The sequence below is a fragment of the Plectropomus leopardus genome, chromosome 18 (assembly GCF_008729295.1).
Source record: "Plectropomus leopardus isolate mb chromosome 18, YSFRI_Pleo_2.0, whole genome shotgun sequence".
Taxonomy (NCBI): Eukaryota; Metazoa; Chordata; class Actinopteri; order Perciformes; family Serranidae; genus Plectropomus; species Plectropomus leopardus.
The window spans coordinates 28,124,855-28,148,174 of NC_056480.1; the positions used below are offsets into that span (position 1 = coordinate 28,124,855).

General features: G+C 40.8%; 1 protein-coding gene across 1 annotated transcript in view; it reads left to right on the plus strand.

Moving 5' to 3' along the window:
- Positions 1–17,229: 17,229 nt before the first annotated feature.
- adcy2b (adenylate cyclase 2b (brain)) overlaps positions 17,230–23,320 on the plus strand; it is an 87,707-nt gene continuing 81,616 nt past the window's right edge. The window contains exon 1 of the mRNA XM_042506433.1: positions 17,230–17,914. Coding sequence (XP_042362367.1) covers positions 17,651–17,914 — 264 coding nt within the window. The 5' untranslated portion in view covers positions 17,230–17,650. The remainder of the gene's footprint in view (positions 17,915–23,320) is intronic.

Consider the following 23,320-nt stretch of genomic DNA (forward strand, 5'->3'; position numbering starts at 1 on the left):
GACTGTGCTGTTGCCATGTTTCGTCAGTCAGGGGGAAGGCATGATAGTTTTGCCCTGGCCAAAGCTTCCGGACAGTGCAGAGCCTCTTCTGTTAAACATATATGCTAGTGTTTTCATTCTTTTTATTCCATGTCGTAGGAGGCCGAGAAGCAGCAGCTTATCTGACTTGAATTAGAAGATTAAGATGAGGCTGAGAGGGCAGAAAGGCACTGACTCACGGTTCAGAGAAATCCTCTTCACTCGAGGTGTGGAAATTCCGATCCCGGGGCTGAGGTGAACTCTGGCCCACAGCTGTAAATCAGTGCAGACCAACACTAAAATGCTCGGCGATAAGGTTTTTTCTCCTTTGTGCTCCTGGACAAAGGAGGTGGAGTGAGGGAGTGAAGGGGGGGGAGGGGGGGCGATCTTCCTGAACCAAGGACCCTAGTGAAAGGGAATTATATTTTGATTCCATTCAGGAATCTTGTGTATATTTGATTGCCAGGTACTTCCGCGAATTGTTTGCAATGCCTTTCTTTGTGTTTACTCGGAGTGTGTGTGTACGTCGTTTTTTTCCCTGCGAGCACACTGTGTCACACAAATACACACACTCACAGACGAGACTGTCGGAGGCTGTGACTCGCCCAGAACACTACACGCGCTGGTGTTATTACTATGCAAGTGGATTCCTCTAATTATCGTGTCAACTTTATTTTTTTTTCTCCCAAATGACAAACACTGCTTGTAGGACTGGAGTTATGCTCCTGACCGACTACAAGCCCCCTGACACCCTGTACGCAGGTCCTGATATGTGTCAAAGTCTAGTTTTCTATCAGTCAGATGTAAGGAGCGGGGGATGTTCATGTCTATGCTTGGGTCTGTGTAGTGTGTGACATTGTGAAACGTGTGTGAGAAAGACTCATGCCTTTGCCACCACAGGTTTTTTAAATCCCGACGGTTCGTGAGCAGGTGCACCCAGAGCGCGCCTTGCACTCTGCACGTGCACTTCACAAGGGGTCATCCTACAACTCTGCCCCTCTTACTGAGACTCTGTTCAGTCCGGTTTCACTCTATATGTTTTTTTATTTTCTTTTAAACCATGGCAACTCTGATCCCTCAGTCAAAACCGCACCTGGCATCAGTTTAGATGAAGAGGTTCTCTTTTGACCGCTGCCTCACAGGCAAAGCAGATTATGAGCTAATCATCACCTCCAGAGAAATTCTTTTCAATGATTTGACCAAAAAATTCATCATGGGCGCTGCACCCAGCCATGCTGTCTTTGATTATTTCGATCACGTTGTTGCATGAAATGCTCAGTTCCGTGCACTCCTACCCCCATTTATAAATTGGACAACAATGTGGATGTAGTACATCCTGTCAGCCATGTCTGCTTTTAGAGATTCGAAGCAGCATTGACGAGTGGCTGAACATGAAATTGCTTCCGGAAGGTTGTTGACGGGGTTAGAGTTGCCTGCATCTCCACAGCAAAGACTTGACCTGCAGTATTCTAGGAAGTCTGTATGGATTAAAATCTCTGTGCATCTCAGTGGTCCAGCTCACTCTCCGTCCACTCTTCTCCAGATCGGTGAAAGTGGCGGGAAAAGGAAGCAGCAGCACAGAGCGGGCCGGGGCCGCTGAGATTTTGGCGTACACATGTACTTGTAGATGCAATGTAAAATGAACCCCCATTGCAATACAATGAGGGATTTTAAACTGGCGGCTGCTGTTTAGAGGAGAGTGGCAGCCCCTCTTTGTCCTGGCTGATTCATGTGGGCAGTGGCCCTCGAAACGGACACTGAGCTACCAGTGGCCAGAGGGAACAACTGCCCAGCTTTTGGTTGTTGGTTTTTTTTTGACATTTTTATGTAAATATATTTTTTTCTATTTTATTTTTTAATAAACATTTTAAAACTGCCAGTCAGCGTGTGTTTCTTTCTCTTTATGCCTCAGAGCTGGCAATAGCAGTTGTTTTTTTGTACGTCTGTCGGTCCCATTCTTGTGAAGGTCAAAGGTCATCGCAACCTTGTCTTTCATGTGAATACGATATCCCAAGAACACCTGCACGAAATTTCCTCAAATTAAACAAAAATTTCCACTTAGTCTTAACAATCAACTGATTAGAATTTAGAACGGTCAAGGTCGTTCACCTCATTCTTGTGAACACAGTATCTGAAGATGGCCTTGAGGATGTTTTTTCAAATTTGGTACAAACACCCACTTGTACTCAAGAATAGATTGATAAGAATTTGATGGTCAAAGGTCAAGCTCTCTGTGACCTCCTTAAATATGATTTGGCCATAGCTCAAGAAGTTAAAATTTCACACAAATGTCTAATTACAATATAGATGATAAAGTGCTGACATATCAAAGATACAAAAGGTCACCTTCACTGTGACATCAAAATTTTCTGCATAAATACTTTTCTGGCCATTATTCAACATCATAAGTCAAACAGAAGGGGAGACATTTGCTCAGATACTGAATCGGTGACACTGATCTTTATTCTGTGCTGATTGTAGAGATCTGTGCTGCTGGGGAGGATGTGTGTGAAGCATCCATGTTTTCACATATATGGATGTGAACTTTAAGTGCAACTTGACTGGTGTATGGTTAAGTATAAATATAGTTAACATTGATATTTTCCCTGGTCATGTGAAAATTGTCAAGCAAAGTTCATTTTCTTGTGACCTTTAAATTTTTATTTTTTTCTTCAGTTTGCCGGATATTTTATACCAAGTTGCTAATAGCCTTTTTTCCATGATTTTGAAAGTAATTCCCTTTTAAAGGTTTAAATACTTCTGAAAGGCGTCTGAACACTGTGCAAGGAAACTGATGTCCATCTAGGTTTTACAGGGTTAAACATTTGAAACTTGAGTAAATTTCAAAAACACAACAAAATTGTGATGAGAAATCAAAGAAAAAAAGGAAAAGTTTGAACAAACAAAATAAAACATGGAACTGACCCGAAAAAGTGTTTAATACTAATGATAATAATAATTCTTTTGAATAATATTTTTAAATATAAAATTGTGATAATAATAATATAGTTTTGTTTTTTGTTTTTGCCTAGCTTATAAAAATAATTCTCTAAATCTACTAATTTCTTCTAGTTTGCTGAAAAGTTCTTGCCAAGCTCCTCATCTGCTCAGATTTCAGAGGTTTAAATAATTGTGAAGGCATTTGAATGCAAAGAAAAGCAATGTTGATCCAGGTTTCGAAGAGATAACTTGCCATTCTTGATAGTAATCTCTTTGTCTGAACTCTGAGGGTCGATTGTTCAACTCTCACTGTGTGAATCTCTTCAGTCAATGTGTGATTCCTCTCATCGACACTGGGTGGCGCACACGTACTGCTGTTGCTGCTGAATGAGGCGAGGCTGCTGAGCTCTCTGCTCTGATCCAAAGATAGTGGCATTAACTCCATGATTCCAGGCTTTGTTCACGAGCTCATTCACATTCACATTCAGTCACAGTGGGCCTTCAGTGGACGTCAGGTGTCTGCGTTTGTTCAGGATCAGCTGTTGTGTCCGTGTTGGCAGCGCTGCTTCTTGTAATGATAAGAATCAGCACAGCTGCCTCTGAGGCACCTGCACAGGCATATTTATGACCATCCTGATCCACTTGTCTTAACCTCGCTGATATGACCTCTGAACTGTGATAAAGCTGAACTGCAGATGACGCTTTCAAAGATTAGATGTAATGCGAGGTGACAGGGGGGCAAAAAGTGAGTGCTTGAATTGTAAAGCAGCTTCTTGTTCAAAGGTGAGACATATGGATTAGTGCTCAGAGCAAGCCAGGCTGAAAGACATAGACAGGGATGACAGGGACAAGATGAAGAGATGAAAATCAAAGGTTTCTCAGAGGAGTCTGGGTGTCCTTAAGGTGACAAACTCCAATAAGAAAGTTCAAAACAGAGACAATTGAAGAGCCTGTCTTCATAATGCTGTCAACATATTGAACCTGTCTCCTAAGTTAACAGGAGTTAACTTAGGAGACAAGTTAACAATTGTGAAAAGTATGTAAAATATATGTTTTAAAGTGAAACAAGCTGTTGAGTGCTGAAATCAAAGATAATGGCAAAATATTGACTAAATGAGCAGTTCACAGTTTGATGAATATGTGCAATGTGTGGAAATAATAACCCAAGAATCTGTCCAATAAACAGATTGCAGATGTTTGAGTGGTGCCAGCCGCGCAGCCTGATGACCCAGGCCGGCCGTCGTCTGCAGCCAAAGCTGAGTTTAATGATTCTGAGCGGAAAGACTCAATGCACAGCTGAATGAACAAGTCTCTCACAAGTCAGTGATCAGCTGCTATGCACTTAGTGCTTGAAATTTAATTACCTGGTTGTCAAAAAAGAGCATATTTGTACTTAGTTTTGGCAACAATACCAATATTGTGCAATATAGCTCATTGTATAATATCAACAATTGAACATTTTTATGTGTGGGTGATAGCCATGGCTGGAGGCATTAGGTCTTCAGGTTGTCCCTTCATTCATACGTTCGTCAGCCCCTCCCATTCTTGTGAATGCGATTTCTTGAGAACGCCTTGAGGGAATTTCTTCCAATTTGGCACAAACTTTATTGTGGACTCAACTACAATATGACCTGAATGATTTTGCTGGTCAAAGTTTAAGTTCACAATGACCTTGCGCCCATTTTTGTGAAAGCAATATCACAAGAATACCTTAAGAAAATTACTTCAAATTTAGCAAAACGTCCACAGGGACTTGACAATGAGCTAATTTATATTTGGTGGTCAAAAGTCTAGGCTGCTGTGAGCTCATCATTCTCATTCTCCGTAACACTACAAGAATGCCTTAAGGGAATATCTTCAAATTTGGCACAAAGGTCCACCTGGACTCAATGATGAACTGCTTAGATTTTGGTGGTCAAAGGTCAAGGCTACAGTGAACTTTTCAGTCTCACTCTCATGAATGCAATATGTTTAGACCACCTTTGGGGATTTCTTTTAAATTGGGCGAAAATGTCAACCTGGAGTCAACAATGAAGTGATTCGATTTTGATGGTCTAAGGTCAAAGGCCAAAGTCTCTATGATTTTGCGTCTGTCCCATTCTTGTGAAAGTGATATCTGATGAACTCCTTGAGGGAATTTCTTTCAATTTGGCACAAACGTCATTCTGGACTCAACAATGACGTATATGATTTTGGTGGTCAGAGATCATGGTCGCTACCTTACATCCATTCTTGTGAAAGCAAAATATCAAGAAACACCTCAAGGGAATTTCTTCAACTTTGGTAAAACCTCAACCTGGAGTTAATGATTAAGTGATTAGATTTTGGTGGTCAAAGGTCAAGGTCACTGTGACTTTGCGTCGGTCCCATTCTCGTGAAAGTGATATCTGAAGAACACCTTGAGGGAATTTCTTCAACTTTGGCACAGAGGTCCACCAGGACTCAAGGATGAACTGAATATATTTCAGTGGTCAAAGGTCACTGTGATCTGTTTGCCTCTTTCTCATGAACGTGGTATTCCATCAGTATCTCTATTGGTGACACTAATTTTGAGTGCCCATGTTGAAACTGTGCTGTACTGCAGGGGAGTAATTCTTATGTTATGTTTTTTAAATTATTCTTTCAATTAGTTGTAATATTTATGATTATATGATTGAATAGCACTCAGAAAGGAGAGATTGGAGATTTGGTTTTTCCTTCTTTACGTTGCTGTGAATTCCCTCAGATTTGAATATTTTTGTGTATTTACTGGTGTTGTGAAAGTCTTCTAACTCCACATTCATCCACTTCTCAAGATTTTGGGCTGCAGGAAACGCAGTAAAACAGCATTTTAACAAGCCTTGTAAGGATCTCCCGAACAATAGAAATCAAAGCCAATTAAAAGCCTGCTTATTTCAGCATTTTGTCAATTCCCAGATACTTTGTGTATCTCTCCAATAAGACTTTTTTTTGTCAGGGGATCAAACGCAAAACAGGCTAAGTGGTAAATCACTACGTTTGATTGAGAAAAACATTGTGCTTTGTGCTTAATGAGTCCCACAGTGTTCACCGTAATGAGGAATCAGGAGTTCTCTGTGTGGGTGGTATCTCCCTCTCTATCGCTCTCTTTTTCTCTCTCTCTCTCCGTTTCCCACCTTCCCACCTTGATTGCTACTTATCTAGGTCATCTCAGTGTGTTTTAATCACCGTTGGGTTGAGAGAGACCCAGTTAGGTGATGAAGCCCTCTTTTCTCCCATCATGGTGGGAAGTCTGCTTAAAATTGAGCACATCTTCGGTCCTGCTGTAATTATCATTGCTTGTGCTCATCTGCATCTGGGATCAAATCCAATTGTATCAATTATTTCATATTCACAAGGTGCTTTGTAACCTAGATCGTGCTTTGCCCTCGATTTAACTCTTTATATAGAAGAGCAGACTCTGTTTTGACATGTGTGCACGTCAGTGGATCCATAAGAAGGGATTGATCTCAATCTGGATTTCCCATATGAGTCAAGGTGCATTGTGTGACACCAAGCATGCACAAATAAGATCGGCTGTATGCTGATTTCTGAAAATCCTGGTGGGTGTGTGACTGTGTGTTTTTACTGTAAACACAGAGGAAATCATGGTAGAATCCATTTGCCATTCTCTGTGTTCCTCCTGAGCCCATGCTGCTCTCTCTTTTAAAAAGTGACAAGTTGCAGATTTCTCTCAGCAGGCCTGCCAGCATCCAGCATCCTAATTATTCATTTGATTACCCAAGACAAGCTAAAAAAAACAGATTCTTAAACACAGAGGAAACGTCTTGGAGCCGGGCATTAACGCTGCACGCAAACACTCAAAGGTCCTTTATCTTCACTACAAAGCATTTGTGCAGGTCAGATGTTGCTGTCACTTTGTTCTTAAGGCTCTTATGTGTTTCTTCCATTTGTGTTCTGCAAACACAACTTGTCATTGTTGTGTGTTTGTTATCTGGACCATGACCAAAAACACAACAGACTGATGAAAAAGGGTTTGTGACATAGTGGTTGTTTTGAGCAATCAGTCAAGTTACAAAGACATATTTTGTCTTTAACTGAAGTTGAACCTACATGTGTCTTGAACATTTTTATATCTTATGATACATATACAATTTGTTCTTGATTTTGATGGGGTTAATGTACCTACAAACAACAAATAATGCAATGTCTTTTAAAATATCGCTCTATACTCAAAGTGCAAGCAGCGGGCCTTTGCTCCTTCACACAGGTTGGGGATGCAGGTGGGATGCCAGCTGGTGCGGCCGAGCATTTCCGTGAAAGTCGGACACTGTGTGTAACAGTTAGGTAGTACCTCCTGCTTGAAGTGCATGTTGCTGGAAATTATGTATTGCAAATTGTGTACCACGGCCTGTGTCTTTGACGATATGTGGATGAACATGCTGGGGCCTAATTATCGATTATATTATTTAACCTGGACTAATCAGTATTAGGTAAATACTGGATCATATGACAGAAGTCTAATGTCTTGAAGAAATATACCCAGAGAACTATCACCCAACTCTCAAGTTCTCCTCAGGTCCATGGAACTTTCTGCCCACAAACTGCTGACTTTATCCTCATTTTCAGCAGCAATGAGCAGTTGGTGTTTCAGGTAAAAGAAAAAGTCATGCTTTGCAAAACTGCAATGGAAACACTTTTTAGTCTTTTCTAGGTCACATGATGCTATGGCTATGTGCTTGTAAGTTTAATCTTCAAAAGTTGAGCGGATCATCCATAAATTTGGAATCGACAATTCCTCTGTGAAATTGTAGACTATCACCTCCAAGGAATCCCTCATACGTGGCCACTTCCACGGATAAGGGGCTTGCCTTTCCATTATCGCTCGCATAAAATGTCTACGTGGCCTCAGATTGGAAATAATGACAGCTAGTGTGGTGGCTACAATAGAAATAAACATGAGGAATATCCTGTCTCACCTTGACTATTGTTCACTATTGTTTATTTTTAGGGACCGATAGAATCCTCTCTCACTCACAGATGTATGCAAAATAACCTGATTTGGGAACATGTAGTGTCTTCCTAGGGAGGACTGTTGTAGTTAAGTACCAGCCTCAGACAAAGACACCTTCAGAATCTCTGGTTCGGCATACACTGTGCCACACTCCACATGTTCAGCTGTGATTCTCTTCGACTGAGTCTTATTCTCAAATACTGTGTGTATTTCATCAAAGTCCCAAGTTCTTCCTCAGTCATTATATCACCGGCTCTCATCAGTTTGTACAGAGCTGCAATACAATAGAATATGCTTCCATGTCCCATTAAAATAATCATATTAGCAAGTAAAATATAGCTTGTTGGTTTTGGGTCCTTTTTTCTAAACTTTGATATCACACTTGGACTACCATCATTCATCAGATTTGATAAGGTTAGGGATGGGCGAGGGGTAATACAGGGTGTGCTGGGTGGGTATATGGGTTTTTGTTTTGGGTAATGTTGATGTGCTTGTATGTTAAGTATGTATTTTTATGAGTGGAGCCCAGGAAGAATAGTTACTTCCCTGGTAGGGGTAGTAATAGGATCTCCGTAATGGGGCTCCTATTTCACAAATAAACTAATAAATAAATACATGAAAAGTTATGTCGCTCCAGGTTTCGAAGGGTTAACCTCCACATTACGATTTAGGCCTACCTCTAAACTGGGGATAAGTTATGCATGCTCAACTCATCAGTTGGAGTATTTCCTGCAACACATGAAGGCAGCATAGCGCCGTCGTCTTCTCTCCATCTGCTCGCGTCGCCTTGTCCTTTCTCCTGACACTGTGCCTCTGTCTGGAGGTGGGAGGGTGTCGATGCAGAATCAGTGTGTTAGGGCCACTCTTCCTCAATGTGCTCTCATTCTGTCACTGCCTTTAGCGCTGTCTGTGTGTGTGTGTGTGTGTGTGTGTGTGTTTGTGTGTGTGTGTGTGTGTGTGTGTGTGTGTGTGTGGAGTGGGTCACAGGTGGTCAGCACAACCACACCTGTTGTTAATATGATGCAGTACAAGAGCTTATATGGAATTTCCTATTTATAGCACAATGAGCACACACGCACACACACACTGATGAAGGGATGTGGTCTGACAATATGTTAGAGACAGGCGTTATAGCTGTGTCACACACACACTTGCTCATATCTGCTGGACTGTTTTCCAGTGTGTGTGTGTGGGTATGTGTATGTGTGTGTGTTGGACTTAATTCTAGGGGTTGTTACCACAAGTTCCTTTTCCTTCCTCCTCCTCCTCCTCTCGTCACAGTCTAAATTACACTTCACAGATTAGTTCCACAGTGATGCTGCTGCTACTTAGATAAAGAATGGGATTCCCCTAATTTAACATTGCTCAAGGGCTCATGAAAAACAACATTTATCACACTGAGCAAAGGACAAGTTAAATAAAGTAGTGCAGCTAACAGTTCAAGCTGTCTCTCACGTGCACAGCTACAATCACACACACAGTTGCACAACAGTTTTGGAGTGTGTGAGTGTGTGTGTTTGCGTGCAAGCGGCTCAGTTCATTAATCTTGTCTTTGTTGTGTCAAGGCATACCTAATTAGATTACAATACACACACACTCAATCAAAGCAACTGAGCAGGAAGCATATGATCTGTTGCAATATGGTATGAGTGCACACACAAAGGGATAAAACACACACACACACACACACACACACACACACACACACACACACACACACACACAAAAACAACCCACTGCAGATTGAGACCTCATCACGTCTGTCAAATGCCTCTGTTAGCGCCAGGAGAGAGATTTGATGTGACAATGAAACACATATCACACCAATGTCCTGTGGGTCGGGAGGCTGCTGGGACGGCGCAGACTCACAGGAGGCAGGATGAGCAACACTGCCTGGCTGTAAATACATCACACTTGGTGTCACACGGCCGTCAGCTTGTCAGAGAGAATCTGGGTTATTGGGATGCGTGACTCCTGGCGTCAGTCATCCCTCCTATCTCTCTGCTGTCTTTCCTGTTACTAAAATAAATATTTGGGCTTCTGCTGCTCCAACTCGAACAGCAGCGCCCTGCGGGAGGTTACTGACACAGAGGACTTGATCCTTTTCTCACCAACCTCTGAAGCAGCTGGCCTTCACAACTTCAGACTGTTCAAATCCTATTTTTCAGACTGCAGTTAGTGATGTTATTGAAATGGAGCACCTGACGTTAAGTTCATGCACTGGCTGGAGTGTATTTTTAGTTTCTACCTGTTGCTGTTTTATAGGTTGTGAGTGTAGGCTAACAGAGTGTGATAACAAGTGTTTTAATGTCTTGTTATTGATTGATTAAAGGGACAGTACACCCTCCAAATCAAAAATACATATTTTCCTTTGTAAATTTACTTATTCTGAAAATTCTGACAGCTTGCTTTTTTATTACCAACATTTACTTTCAATACTTACCCAGCTAGGTGGGAACATTCCCACAACATTGACTTACATTACCTACAAGTTGCAATGATATTTTAAAGAAAACATTTTAATCCAATGTTCAAAGATGGTTTTAAGGATGTTTATCTTTTCAAAGAATGTCCCTCTATGATTAAATGCTGACTAAGACGTAATGTTTTAACTGCAACATTGTGAGGATGTTTTGGTGATGCTGAGAGGCGACAGATCATAGGATGTTCTTTTATAAAATGTTCCCACAATGTTACATTAGAACTACAATTTTATATGTTTACAAAAAAAAAAGAAAAAAAAAACTTTGCGAAGAACATTCTGGGAACTAAAAGAAAACTTGACATTGAAAACATTGCTAAAACACTACACTGGTTGCATTGGTTGCATTGTACCATTCTCAGAACCTCTTTACAATCAAAAATTGCTAGCTGGATGAGTCACACCAAAATCTGGACTGATAAACAGCACTACAGGTAAGCCTTTTCAGTGACAAGATAGGAGCTGCAATCACTTTTTGGCAGGTGAAATGGTGTATTTTATGTGTTGTATTGGCACTCTACAGGTATTTTAACAGTTAAAAAGGAGGTTAAAAAGGGGTCTAGAATGGTTATAATCAAGGGCTCAGGGCAGGTACAATAATCCAGGGTCATACAGATAATTGCAGATCATTTCTTAATTTTTATATTACTCATCCATAAATCATGTTAAATACAGTCTACTTTCCAAATATAAACAAGAATTTTAGACATAATAAACCCATATAAACATTGGGAACGATAATATTGCCTATTATCACATATATGTCAGGCCTGATCAAACTGTAAATCTTTGGTTACAGTTGTGATTATTGGGTTTCATAAAACATAAAAGTTTAACAATGACATACCGAAATAAAGTTATGTTTATTTACACGTTATGACTGTTTGATCCATATAAAAGCTGCTTTATAAGTATGCAAGCTATGTGATACAGCTTTGACAGGCTGCGCGCGCTCCCTTGCGCGAGTATATTGTGTGCAAATCCCTGCAAATGTCCACAAAACTAAATCGCGCCAAGGAAGGACGAATAAATCGCGCGCCCGTTTGAAATGGAGACATCCATGTCACTCTCTAATAGTCTGTTTGTAATTTAAACCAGTATTTATTGATATCTTTTCTACTTAATTTACTTTGTTTATCATTAAATTAAAACCACTGAGACATTACCAGAGCTACTTTCAGCTGCATGGTTAACATCACATCACCGTGTCAGTCCTTTGACTCTTGTTAGCTCCGCATTTTTAACAGGACTCTGCTGCTGAGTCCTTTTTTCGTCAGCCCAGCAGCAAAATGAAGAGAAACCTGGAGTTAATAAGTAGCTGTTGGTGGTAAAGAAAGTTGGAGACCTAGTCAGACAACGAAAGACATTTTTCTTGGAATTGGTTGAGACCTACATGGAGTTGAAAGGTGAGTGGATGAATGCTAATGCTATATGCTGTCCTGTGTTAACAGGTGTGTTAATTACGCAGTCGTTTGCTAGCATGTTAGCATCAGGTATCAATATATAGATAACTTAGCATTATATTAATAGACTACTGTAAAATATACACTAACTTTATACACATTTCTTATTGCTGTTTTGGCAGTTTGCATCTTGCTAGCATAGAAATACACAACATAAGCTACACAAAAGAATGCAAAATACTGTGATATTAGCATGCTAACATTACTGCCCAAAGGTTAAAGACAGGAAACTCCTCAAGAAGAAAGCTAAATGTTTTGTCTTTTTTTCTGACGCCCTCTTACCTTCATCAATAATTGGTTTTAATTTTTTCAGCTGTCAGTGATGTAGCTCCTTACATTTGTATTTACATATCTTTGTGAGACAGCACCTTTTTCATGGGGGGCATTTTGAATGGTTGTATAAAGCTGTAAAAACACAGGTGTAACTAATAACTAAGGGACATATAAATGGAGATAAATAATGTTGTGTGCTGTTTTCTGCTGTGCAAAGTGAAAATTTATGCCCTGAAAAAAAAAAACCTAGGACACTTAAAATACTGACATCATTGTGTATGCTTAATATTGCCATTTTCCCTTACATTCACATTCCTCATCTGCTAATTACTGTAATATAATATTTACTTTGTGTCTCTGGAGCCCTCAAGTGGTCATACATTTGCCCAATGCAGTTTTGAGTAAATGTATGGTTACTGAGTAGCTACACTGAATTGATCTGTTGTTAAAAATGTGTCATATTAAATTCAACAGTTAAATAATACTGACAGTAACTACAGCATTTTAACCAAGGCAGTCCAGCATCCAGCATCCAGCAACAACCAGTTGAGGTGGAAGTATACAAATTTGTCACTTAAGCCAAAGTAATAAACCACACTGTGAAAATACTCTATTACAAATAAAAGTCCTGCTCAGCAAACATTACTTAGGTAAAAGTATGTAAGTGTAATGAGGAAAGTGTACTTATTGAAAGTAGAAGTACCCAATGCAGAAAAATCTAAAAAGCAAACAACAACAACAACAACAAATAAAAAACAACAACTCAGAATTATTCAAAATAAATGTAAAAAATGTTTTTGGAAAAAAAGGTTTCCTGTCAATAGGCTACTTGATTAATTGACTCATTATTTAGGCTGCCCTTTTATAAATTGTTTAGTATTTTTAATTTATCCCCAAAAAATATCAACTCTTCATATGAAATTATTCCCAAATTTAATTTGTAACTAGTAACCAAAACTGCTCAATAAATGTGATGAAGTAAAAAGTACAATATTTCTTTCAGAGGTGTAGAGGACTAGAAGTATAAAGTGTTACAAAAAACACAAGTACCTCTATATATGTGGGCCTAAGTGCAGTACTTGTGTAAATGTTTTTTGTTATATTCCACCACTGTTTTTCACTTATGTAGTGTACAATGTGACTAAAACATAAGAGTCTTTCTATCCAGGAGTCATGTATCAAATAAAGTGTGCAGGTGAGGTGCAGGTCCTTAAAACGACTTAAAGTATTACAAATATTAGGACCTCAAGTTATTAAATAGTCTTCAATTTGACTTTCTGAGAGGTTATTTGCCACAAACATTTTTTATAATTTAATTTATCCTCCTAATTTCTTTTATTCAAAATAAATCAAGCTATTCGGTGTGAAAGTCCATATTTGTGCATTCCTGCAATACTTGCATAAGACAAAGGTGATTGGTCTAAGAATCAAATGTTTGCATTTAAAATTATCTTAAGAACTACTAAAAAGCATTATATGTAAGTGTCTGATTTTTGTAGAAAAATATTTTGGTAGATTGAGGGTTAATGTGCAGTAGGAAAGGGTGATATCATTATCACTGTTAGCCAGTTAGATGGTGATTATCTCTGAATTTCTCACCATGTCGCTTTCTCTGCAGTGCTTGATCTCCCTGCTCTTACCTCTCTCTGAGAATTGCCATAAAATGTCTCTTTCTTTACTAATGTTTTTCTTTCTTTCTGCAGTCACGCAAACAAACAGACACATGCTTTGACCTCTTGGGCTTCTGGTTATTGGTGCAGCTGCTCATCTGATGTTGAAGAACTGAAGCCCCATATAGTTCCGGATTAGAAACCCATTGAGTAAGTGCATGCTTGTGTTCGTCCATCCCTTACATGTGATTTCACACATATAGCAAATGCGATTTTAACAGCACATCTCAGTTGTTACATTACAAGACTTTCACAATTCCATGAATGCCTAAAGGCGGTGGAACTGACAGTTCAAATAAGATGATGTATGGTGAACCCAGGTGTCTGTATCTGCTCTCAGGAACATCAATGTGCCTTTTCATTTATGTACTGACTGCATTATATGGTATTATATAATATTGGTTAATATTGGTTTTTTGGGGCAGTTAGCGATACCGATTACTAGTAGTTAATGAGACCCATAACCCATACTTGGAACTGATATGCATTTACAATAAAAATTAAAATGTTTGTCAGTATTTAGAATTTGGAATCTAACAAACTCCAACAAAAAACTTCTTAAAATATTTAATCAAAACTGAGACTTTCAACATCATATACAGCAAGTTCCCAGCAACTTTTTTATTAAGTCAAGTGAAAATGAATGTTTGAATAATGTTCTTGTACTTTTTAATGAATTAATTTTATCTGCGATCATTAAAATAAAATGCTGATACAGTTAATCAGAATTTCATATGCTGATATATCGGCCAGGCCAATAATCTGCCGACCTCTAATATACTTTGCACTGATCCCTAGTTGATCTGTTCAGATTAGGGCTGCAACTAACAATGATTTTCATTATCAAAAAATCTGTTGATTATTTCCTTGATTAATCGATTAGTTATTTGATTTAGAAAATGAAAGAAAATGGTAAAAAAAAAAAATCAATCAGTGTTTCCCAAAGCTCCAGATGACATCCTCAAATATCTTGTTTTGTCCACATTCCAATGATATTCAGTTTACTGTCACGGGGGAGGGAAGAAACCGGAAAATATTTACATTCAAAGAAGCAGTGTGAAAAATTTAGGGGGCTTTAGTGGTATCTAGCAGTGATGATTGCAGATTGCAACATGCTGAAACTTCTCCTGGTAAGAAATATTTCAGTGTTTATTGTTCAGGAGGTTTTTACCAGGAGCCAGACTATCCACAGAGGTCTCCTCCTCTCCAAAACACACAGACCAGGTGATTTAAACCACTGAAAATAACTGAACAGAGCAGTTTGGCATGTCACAGTCGGGCTGCTAGCCTGGGACCAAGTAATGTGTGCCCACCTTTTTTCTCTGATAACTGAGGTTTAAGCTTGTCAGGGTCTGACCCTAAGCTACATAACGGAAATGTTGACCCTATATAGGCCACTCTGCCGCCTTAGAGCCTCAGGTGGATAGTCCTTCTGGGCGTTCCAGAGTCCAGGCTTCAAACTGAAGGTGATTGAGCCTTTGCCATCAGGGCCGTTCAGCTTTGGAAAGACATGCCTGAAGAAATAAAGCATGCAGAATCGGTGACTTCTTTTAAGTCTTAGGGACTGTTTGGCCCATTTTGTGTGCTATTCATTTTTAATGTGTGTATGTGTAATGAAATTGTTACAGTAATCTTAAATGGATAACCTTCCACTTAATGTAACATAACAGCAAATTCATTTTCTGTAGCTGACAACATAACATAGCTTTGATATGTGTCAATGGACGACAAAGTTTTGTTTACCATCACGTATGTTTCCTGATTTTCTCCCCGTGCCATGTCTCTCTCTTCATGTATGCCAGCTAGCTGAATTAATAAGTTTGAAAGATGGTGGGGAAGTGGGGCAAGAAAAAGAAAAAATATTTTGGATCCTTTAGAAGTCATGGAAAAGTTCCTAAACTTTGTATTTGAAAATGTGTGGGAAACCTAAATCCTACACACTGGATCTTTAAGTAGCTGGAATCCGAGAATTTTGACCTTTTTCTTTTTCAATTATTCGTGACTTTTCTCGTAGCTTTACCATGAAGTTGACATTTTTGGTTTTGTGTGAAATTTCTTAACAAAGTGATTTAGTGTCATAAAATGTGGTACTGAGTTTATGCTCCCCTTAGAATAAACTATAGTAACTGGTGATTCCTCGCCTTATTATCCCACAGTGTTGGTGCATTACTCTCCATGGATGACATGTTTATTGCTTTGCTTGTGCGTTTTGTTGCTGGGGGACAGAAGCTTGTTGTGTTTGGATGCAGACAGCATGCAGCTGGTGTATAAAAATGTAAAGCCTATAAAAATATTTCTAAAAATGGCCTTGGGTTTTCTGTACAGTAATTATCATTATTAGACAAGCTGTACGCGTGGCCTTAGTATACAGACTCTCTCTGTCTGGTTAGCATGCTAAAAGTAAATTGTGGATATGACACACTGAAGTGGCACTGTCATTTTCACACTTCACGGAGCATCACGTGGATAACTGCAAGAGAGAGAGAGAGAGGGACCCCACTATGGCAGACCAGGAGCGGAGGAGACAGAGGGAGAGGAATGAAAGCTGGGAGGAGGAGAGGAATATTGGGAGTTTGGTTCGTCAGATCATATTTTACTCCCACCACTGACACACGCAACCACTGTCGCGCTCAAACTTTCACTCATTACCAGCTCTCTCTTCCCGCTCCTTCCCCCTCGTTTGAAGCGCTGATCTCTCTTCCTCCCACACTCTCTCTGTCTCCTGAGGTTTTTCCTTCCTGACTTTGTTTCTTCCTCCTCTTCCTCCCCGTCCTTCCCCCTTCCGTGTGTGTTTTTCTTGCCCGTCTTTTTATCTTGTCGCTGGCTGCTGGATGGCATTTTATTCTCCTTCCCCTCCACACTGTGCTGCTCTTCTTGGTTTAGCACAGCTGTTATAAACCCTCACTCACTTTTGCTCTGCTTATCACGCATGCACACTGACACACACACATGCAGAAAAACACACATACAGCTCCTGGTCTTCCTCTCTTCTTTTCTGCCAACTTCTGTTTCTCTCTTATGTAAATTTCCAAGTCTCTTCTTTTTCTGTACCTTGCAAACACACACACACACACACACACACACACACATGCACCACAGTTTTGAGTCATATACCAGTTCTGTCCACATTAGCTAATCTCACACCATTCTCACAGTTGCAGCCGCTCTGATAGGTACAGCACACGCACACACGCGCGCGCGCGCGCGCGCACACACACACACACACACACACACACACTTTTACCCACTAGCTCTCCCCACCACACACACTGGTACACACCCTCTCCCCTCTCGCTCTCTTCTCCTCCCTCCCAGTTAAACACATCCTCTCTCTCCCTCAGCTCGCTCCCTCTCATTCCTCATCGGCACCTCAGCAGAGTAACATGTTGCCTCGTCTGAGCTCCAGTGCCGAGCGATGAGCGACGCGCTCTCTGTCTCACTGACCAAAAATACAGAGCAAACAAGGAGAGGCAAGAGTGAGGGAACTCATCTCTCGCCTTTGGTGTCCGACCACTGTCTCTGAGAGGAAGAGGAGGTGGAGGAGAAGGAGGAAGATCGCTTTTCACACTGTCCTGACTCAGTTTGTCACCTCCAGCAAACAGAGTGGCAGAGGATGCAAGGGGAAGCAGAGGAGCTGAAAAGTTGTCCCGCCATCGCTCAGCTGTCCATCCATCACTCACAGCTGACCAAACTTTTTTAAACAAAGAGGAGGAGGAGGTGGTGGAATTCTGAAGGTGAGGAGGACGGGGAGCGAAAGCATCCCTGGTTACTTTTGTGTACACGTGTTTTGGTCAGCAAGAAAGCAGCACCATCCTTCCAGAGGCAGCTACCCATGTGGCAGGAGGCTCTGTGGACCCGCGGACGTTACCTGCTGGAGAAGAACGATGGCGGCGAGGGCGGCGAGGGCCCTGAGAGCCTGGGAGATGGGTGCCCCGGGTTCCAGGGTGAGGTGTGCGTGGAGGGCGAGAAGCCCCAGGACTGGCTGTACGAGTCGTACTACAGAATGAGCCAGCAGCATCCGCTGATCGTGTTCCTGCTGCTGATCGTCATGGGAACCTGCCTCGCACTGCTGGCGGTTTTCTTCGCTTCAGGACTGGTGAGTGAGGGTGTGTATGTGTGATTGTGTGTGTTAACAGTGTGTGTGTTTAGAGGATAGAGTAAGTGTATTCATCCAGAAAGCAGAGTTAAGTCTACTTTGATGTTTACTATAAATGCAGCACATTTGTGCCAATAAACAGGAAATGGTATTACAGTTTCACAATATTTTCACATTAACAAATAAAAGAAGTATTTTATTACTGGAAAGATGTCCTTGTAATAAAACGAGTCTGTCTCTGCAGTAGAAAAATGCAAATACTTTTGAAATTGGTGCTACAATGACCAAAGAAAACAGAGAAACAGGACACTTCTGCTGAAGAGGTAGAAAACTTACTACTACCAGAATGCATTGCGCTGCGCCAGACCAGTAAATGCTCCTGCTTGGCGACATAGTGCAAACTTGTATGTGTTAAACAATGAAAGGTTTTTTTGTATTACAGTTAATCAGTAAGCTAAAATATGTTTCTGAAAACATTTGAGAAGAAAAATGCAACTCATTAACAGAATTTTAGCTTAGTTTTACTGTTAAAACTCTGTTTTTTTGGCCTCCGTTTTCACTGTGCAGGAAGCAGTATGGTGCCCACTTCCTGTTCACAAACTCTCGCTATTACAGCTAAATAGGGCATCAAAAATATGTTTCTGAAAAAAATTAGGTTAGAAATAGGCAGTGCAGTAACTTTATCTTGATTTATGTCGATCAGCACTGCCAAGTTTTACCGTTTGATCAGATTTTGGTCTGAGAGAGAGATAGGAGTGGGTCTGTGTCTTGATGCCCTTTTATACCTTTTTGTGTCTGTGGTGAGGACATGGGTGGTGGGCAATACTAAAATGTGGAAGTACAGCCTGTAGTTTGAGCAACAGCCCCTAGAGCCAGCGAAACTCTGCCGAATGACGTATTTTGCATTTACAAGATACTATCAAGACCCTGGTTAGATGGAGGGAAGTTTCCTATAGTTTACTGACACATACTATTTGATACAAAGCTGGTTGAAAATTGGTATTAGTAGTATTCCTTTAATCTGCGACTCATTCAAATGTTACGTTTACATGTTTTGCTCTCTTGTGATCGGAAATCACTTTAGTCTTTTTAAAGATGTAAGGGAACTTGGTACCTAAAGGGAAAGTTTAACATTTTGTGAAATTTACTTATTCGCTTTCCTCCAGAGAGTTAGATAAGAAAATGGAAGCTGCAGCCGACAGATGGTAAGCTTCACACACAGACTGGGAACAAGGGGAAACAGCTCTCCTGGCTCTGTTTTAAGGAAGGAAAATCAGCTGAGGAGCACCTGTAAAGCTCACTAATTAACACGTTACATTTGGTTTCTTCACTTCAGTCCAAAAACCCAAGTGTAAAAATGACTAACTGCCCTTTTATGTGTCAGACTGTTTTTTTGGCCAGCTGTTTGCGTCTGTTTCTAGTCTTTATGCTAAGCTAAGTTAACTGGCTGCTGTCTGTAGATATATATTCATTAAACAGACATGAGAGTGATATTGATCTTCTCATGGAACTTTCATATTTGGCATATTGCCCAAAATACTGAATTACCATGAGCTGCAATAACCAGCACAAAGAAAGGAGCGCCACCTACAGAAAATCACTTCACACACTAAGTGACAGGGAATACCTGGGAAATGTAATGTGAAAATAAGTGTTTTGAATCACCACTTTCACAATTCAAGCATATGACTGTATTTTATTTTGGTGTCACACCCAAACCTTTTTTTCATTTCACTTGTGCTTCTCTTTGGTAAGACAGAACCAGAATTGCAGCATTCAACCAAGACCAGAGTTACATTTGTTTTTATCATGAACCATACCGATCAAAAGACTGAGATGCATTTAAAAAGGTTTGTTAGAATATTGTGTGTCTGTGTGTTTTAATGCTGTGGAATGCTGCACATTTAATTAACAGCACCCTAACAGATTCTACACAGCTACAAGCTTTAATTGCTTTCATCACGCAGCAAATAGAAACACTCTTGTCAGGATCACTGAAGAGGGCTGGAATAAAAGAAGAGTTTTAGGTCACACGAGACTGAATGACCGATGTGCATGTGTGTGATTATGTGTGACAACATAAGAGGCCATGAAGCAGCACTTTAAATCGCACCGCCGGGTTTGCAGAGTGGATCAAGAGCGGGATGAGAGTTTAGTTCGCAGCTGTGTAGGTGTTGGTGCTTTTGTAGAGTGAAAAGTGTTGTTTTGGACACAAACACTCAACCACGAACACAAGCTTTTGTTTCTCAAGCCCTGCTTTTGTGTTTTCATGAAATAGCCATACAAAAGGAATCCCACTCATTGCTGTGATTGTTGTTGTTGTTGTTGTTGTTTCAGAATGATTGTTTTGCTGCTATATGTTCAGGATCATTGTAGATTCATGCTTCTATCTTCAAGTTCGTGGAAGCCAAGAGCAAACTCTTCAATCAGACTTAGGGAGGGACCAGCTGGGTTGGGGGGCTGGGTTGGGACCAGGCGGGCTCCGAGGCTGAAAAATGCAGTTCCTCTGATGACCACTTGAGGCTGGCTCCAAAACAAAATCAATTCCTAAAGACCCCCCCATGTTAAAATGCTCAACTTTACAGCAGAAATAAATATGTTTACGGCCTCGTTCAAAAAACAGTTTGGGTCTCTGTAGCTAATTTAAGCAATCATGACAGCTGCACATGGGGTGGATTTATATGTAACTCACCTGTTCATATTTTATTAAGGCCAAAGTTACATGTATTTAAGGGTGGGGCTGCCTGAGTTAGAGGCTGTCTGCAAGGCGTTACTACCGACTGCTGGAGTCTGTAAGATCCATCCCGCACTCCTCCACAGCTTCCAAATATGGTCACTTATGGCTCCAAAAACCGAAGATGGCAACAGTTGAAATGCCAGCCCGTTCTTTTCACAAGTTGTCACATATTGTCGCTTTGCAGTGGACTTCTGCGTCTACATATTTTGCACTAGGTATACTTCTGCATTACCTGCTGATGTTTCAGCATGCTGCTACCGTGAGGTCAAAACAAGCATGTGGTGGGACTACACTGCACATGTCTAGGCAACAACAGCACATGGCAACCAACACTGGGACGTCAACAAATGCGCATGGTGGCACGGATGGTTAGGATTACGGGAAGGAGGCACGTGGTAAGGTGCAGAAAAAAACCATCACATTTAGACTGGAAGCAAACACTCCCACATGGTAGTTTGATTTTTTTTGGACCCATCCACTGCCCCTTCCACCTGCCCTACAGGGGCTTTCATGCACCTTATATGATGTTGTTACCAACAGAGTTTCAACCTGACACTGTACTGTAGTATATCATGTGGACGCAACAGGTACCATCAGGCTGTCTGGCAACATATGAAAATGCTGTGCCTGGTTCTGTCTGGCCACATTCTTAGCTGACGCAGTCGAGCAGCATAATGTCTTTTGAGTTAGGATCTTATGCCAAAAGCACTGTCAAAACAGTGGTATTTGACAACTTCGGAATGACAACGGGCTGTTTATAGTGTCTATGGCTGGGAGCCTCCAAGATAAGACAAGAATGAAATCCAGATCATCCTCCAGGCTGTTAGAGTGACAAACACCCGACCAGATGTGTTTAACAGAAGTAGCACACTGGTTTATATTCGACATATGCATCAGTGATGCTGTGTTTGGTTTAAACAGAATGTGTTTTGTAGACCTGTGAGTGATCAATTCAGCATACACCAACATGAAACAGGATGAGTGACCATGCGGTGTCAATTTTACACAGTATTGATGGAGACAAGCTTTCTTTCAACTTTTACAGACATTTGATGACTTGGGGTGGGGGGTGACCCATCACCTCGCACAGTGATTAAGTGCTTGCTTGGGGCTGTCACTAAAGTCTTGTTTTGTTCAATTTTACTCCATAACGGGGTCGTTCCCCGGAAAACCTCCAGCTAAATCAATTCTTTTACTTCTATTTAAGACAAATCAATAGATCTTATTTCCCAGGACAGTCGATTTAATTTTCCGTTCTCTTCTTCTGGGTCTGCACACTTGTGTGTCTTTAGGGTTACAATTACAGTCTCCCCTAATAATTCCCATCATCATTCACAGTGTCAATGGAAATCATTCTTTCTTTCTTATTTGTTCCTATTAACTAACAGACAGAGCTGTCTGTAGTTATGGAGTGGCTGTTCAATGAGGCGTGTGTATTTATTACTGCTGGACGAAGAAGAATGGCAGGAATAAATAGAGGGTAGCTTTAGAGCTGGGAGCCGGGCAGCAGAGAGAGGGGAGGATGTTGTTCTAAGTGTTCTGGCTTTATCAGTGAGCCGGCAGAAACTCAAGCAAAGCAGCACTAATGCTCCCAAAATTACTGCACACTTTTATCTTCCTCCACAGATCAGGGCTGGAGTGAGTGAATGTGGAGTTTTAATACAAAGACTCCTCCACCCATACGCTACACTGTGTGTGTGTGTGTGTGTGTGTGTGTGTGTGTTTGTGTGTGTGTGTTGGTATGCATGTGTGTACACTTGCATGCATTTTCATGTTTGTGATTGGGTGTGTGTGTGTGTGTGTGTGTTGTTTGGGTGTGTTTTCTAAGGAAGTCTCTCATTTCCTTCTTCAGCTTATCAGCATTTTTTAAAAAAGAAAATAATTCTTGTTCTTTCTTGTTGCCCTTAAGTTGTGTTGATTGGCATTTGTGTAAGTATTTGTGTGTGTGTGTGTGTGTGTGTGTGTGTGTGTTTGTGTGTGCGCGAGTCTGCATGGTCATATGTTAACCTAATGACACTCTGAACAACATCTCAGTTTAATAGAGATCTGTTGTTTTTGTTAATGGAACAATGGAAATCTATGACTTGGACAGAAAAGCATGTTCTCGTATTGACTATCATTCTGTCATGTTTTTTCAGCCTATGATGATCTGGATCCATAGATTTTATGAATAATGAATGTAGCTATTGTGATGTCACCCATCGGTTTGTGGACTGCAGTTTTAAAGCCTCGAGTTCGGCATTAAGGCCGTCACAATCTTGTTTTTTGTAGCCAGAAGTGACTGTATTTGGACAAGAGGGTGGAGCTGTGGAGGAGTAAGGGGTGGATCTGACTCGCTGCTTTTATACAAAGGTTGCGCTATAGGGGTGCAACAAAGTCCCCCCTTTATATCACCCCTGCACTTTTACACGGAAACCAACCAATGACGGCATCAGTCTGCTCCTGGGTATCTCCACTGCATCGCTGCATCCTGTGATCAAAAGGAAGCATGACACATGAGCGTCCGCCTCTAGTGTTATTTATGATAAATGCATTGGCAGCGCTTTCTAAATAATAACAAAAGCATAACATGTCAGCCACAGTCATTTATCTTCTGTTATATGGTGGCTGATCTCGCCCTCTGCAATAAGGTTCAGGAGCTCCTGAACCTCATTGTTTTCCCAGTTTGC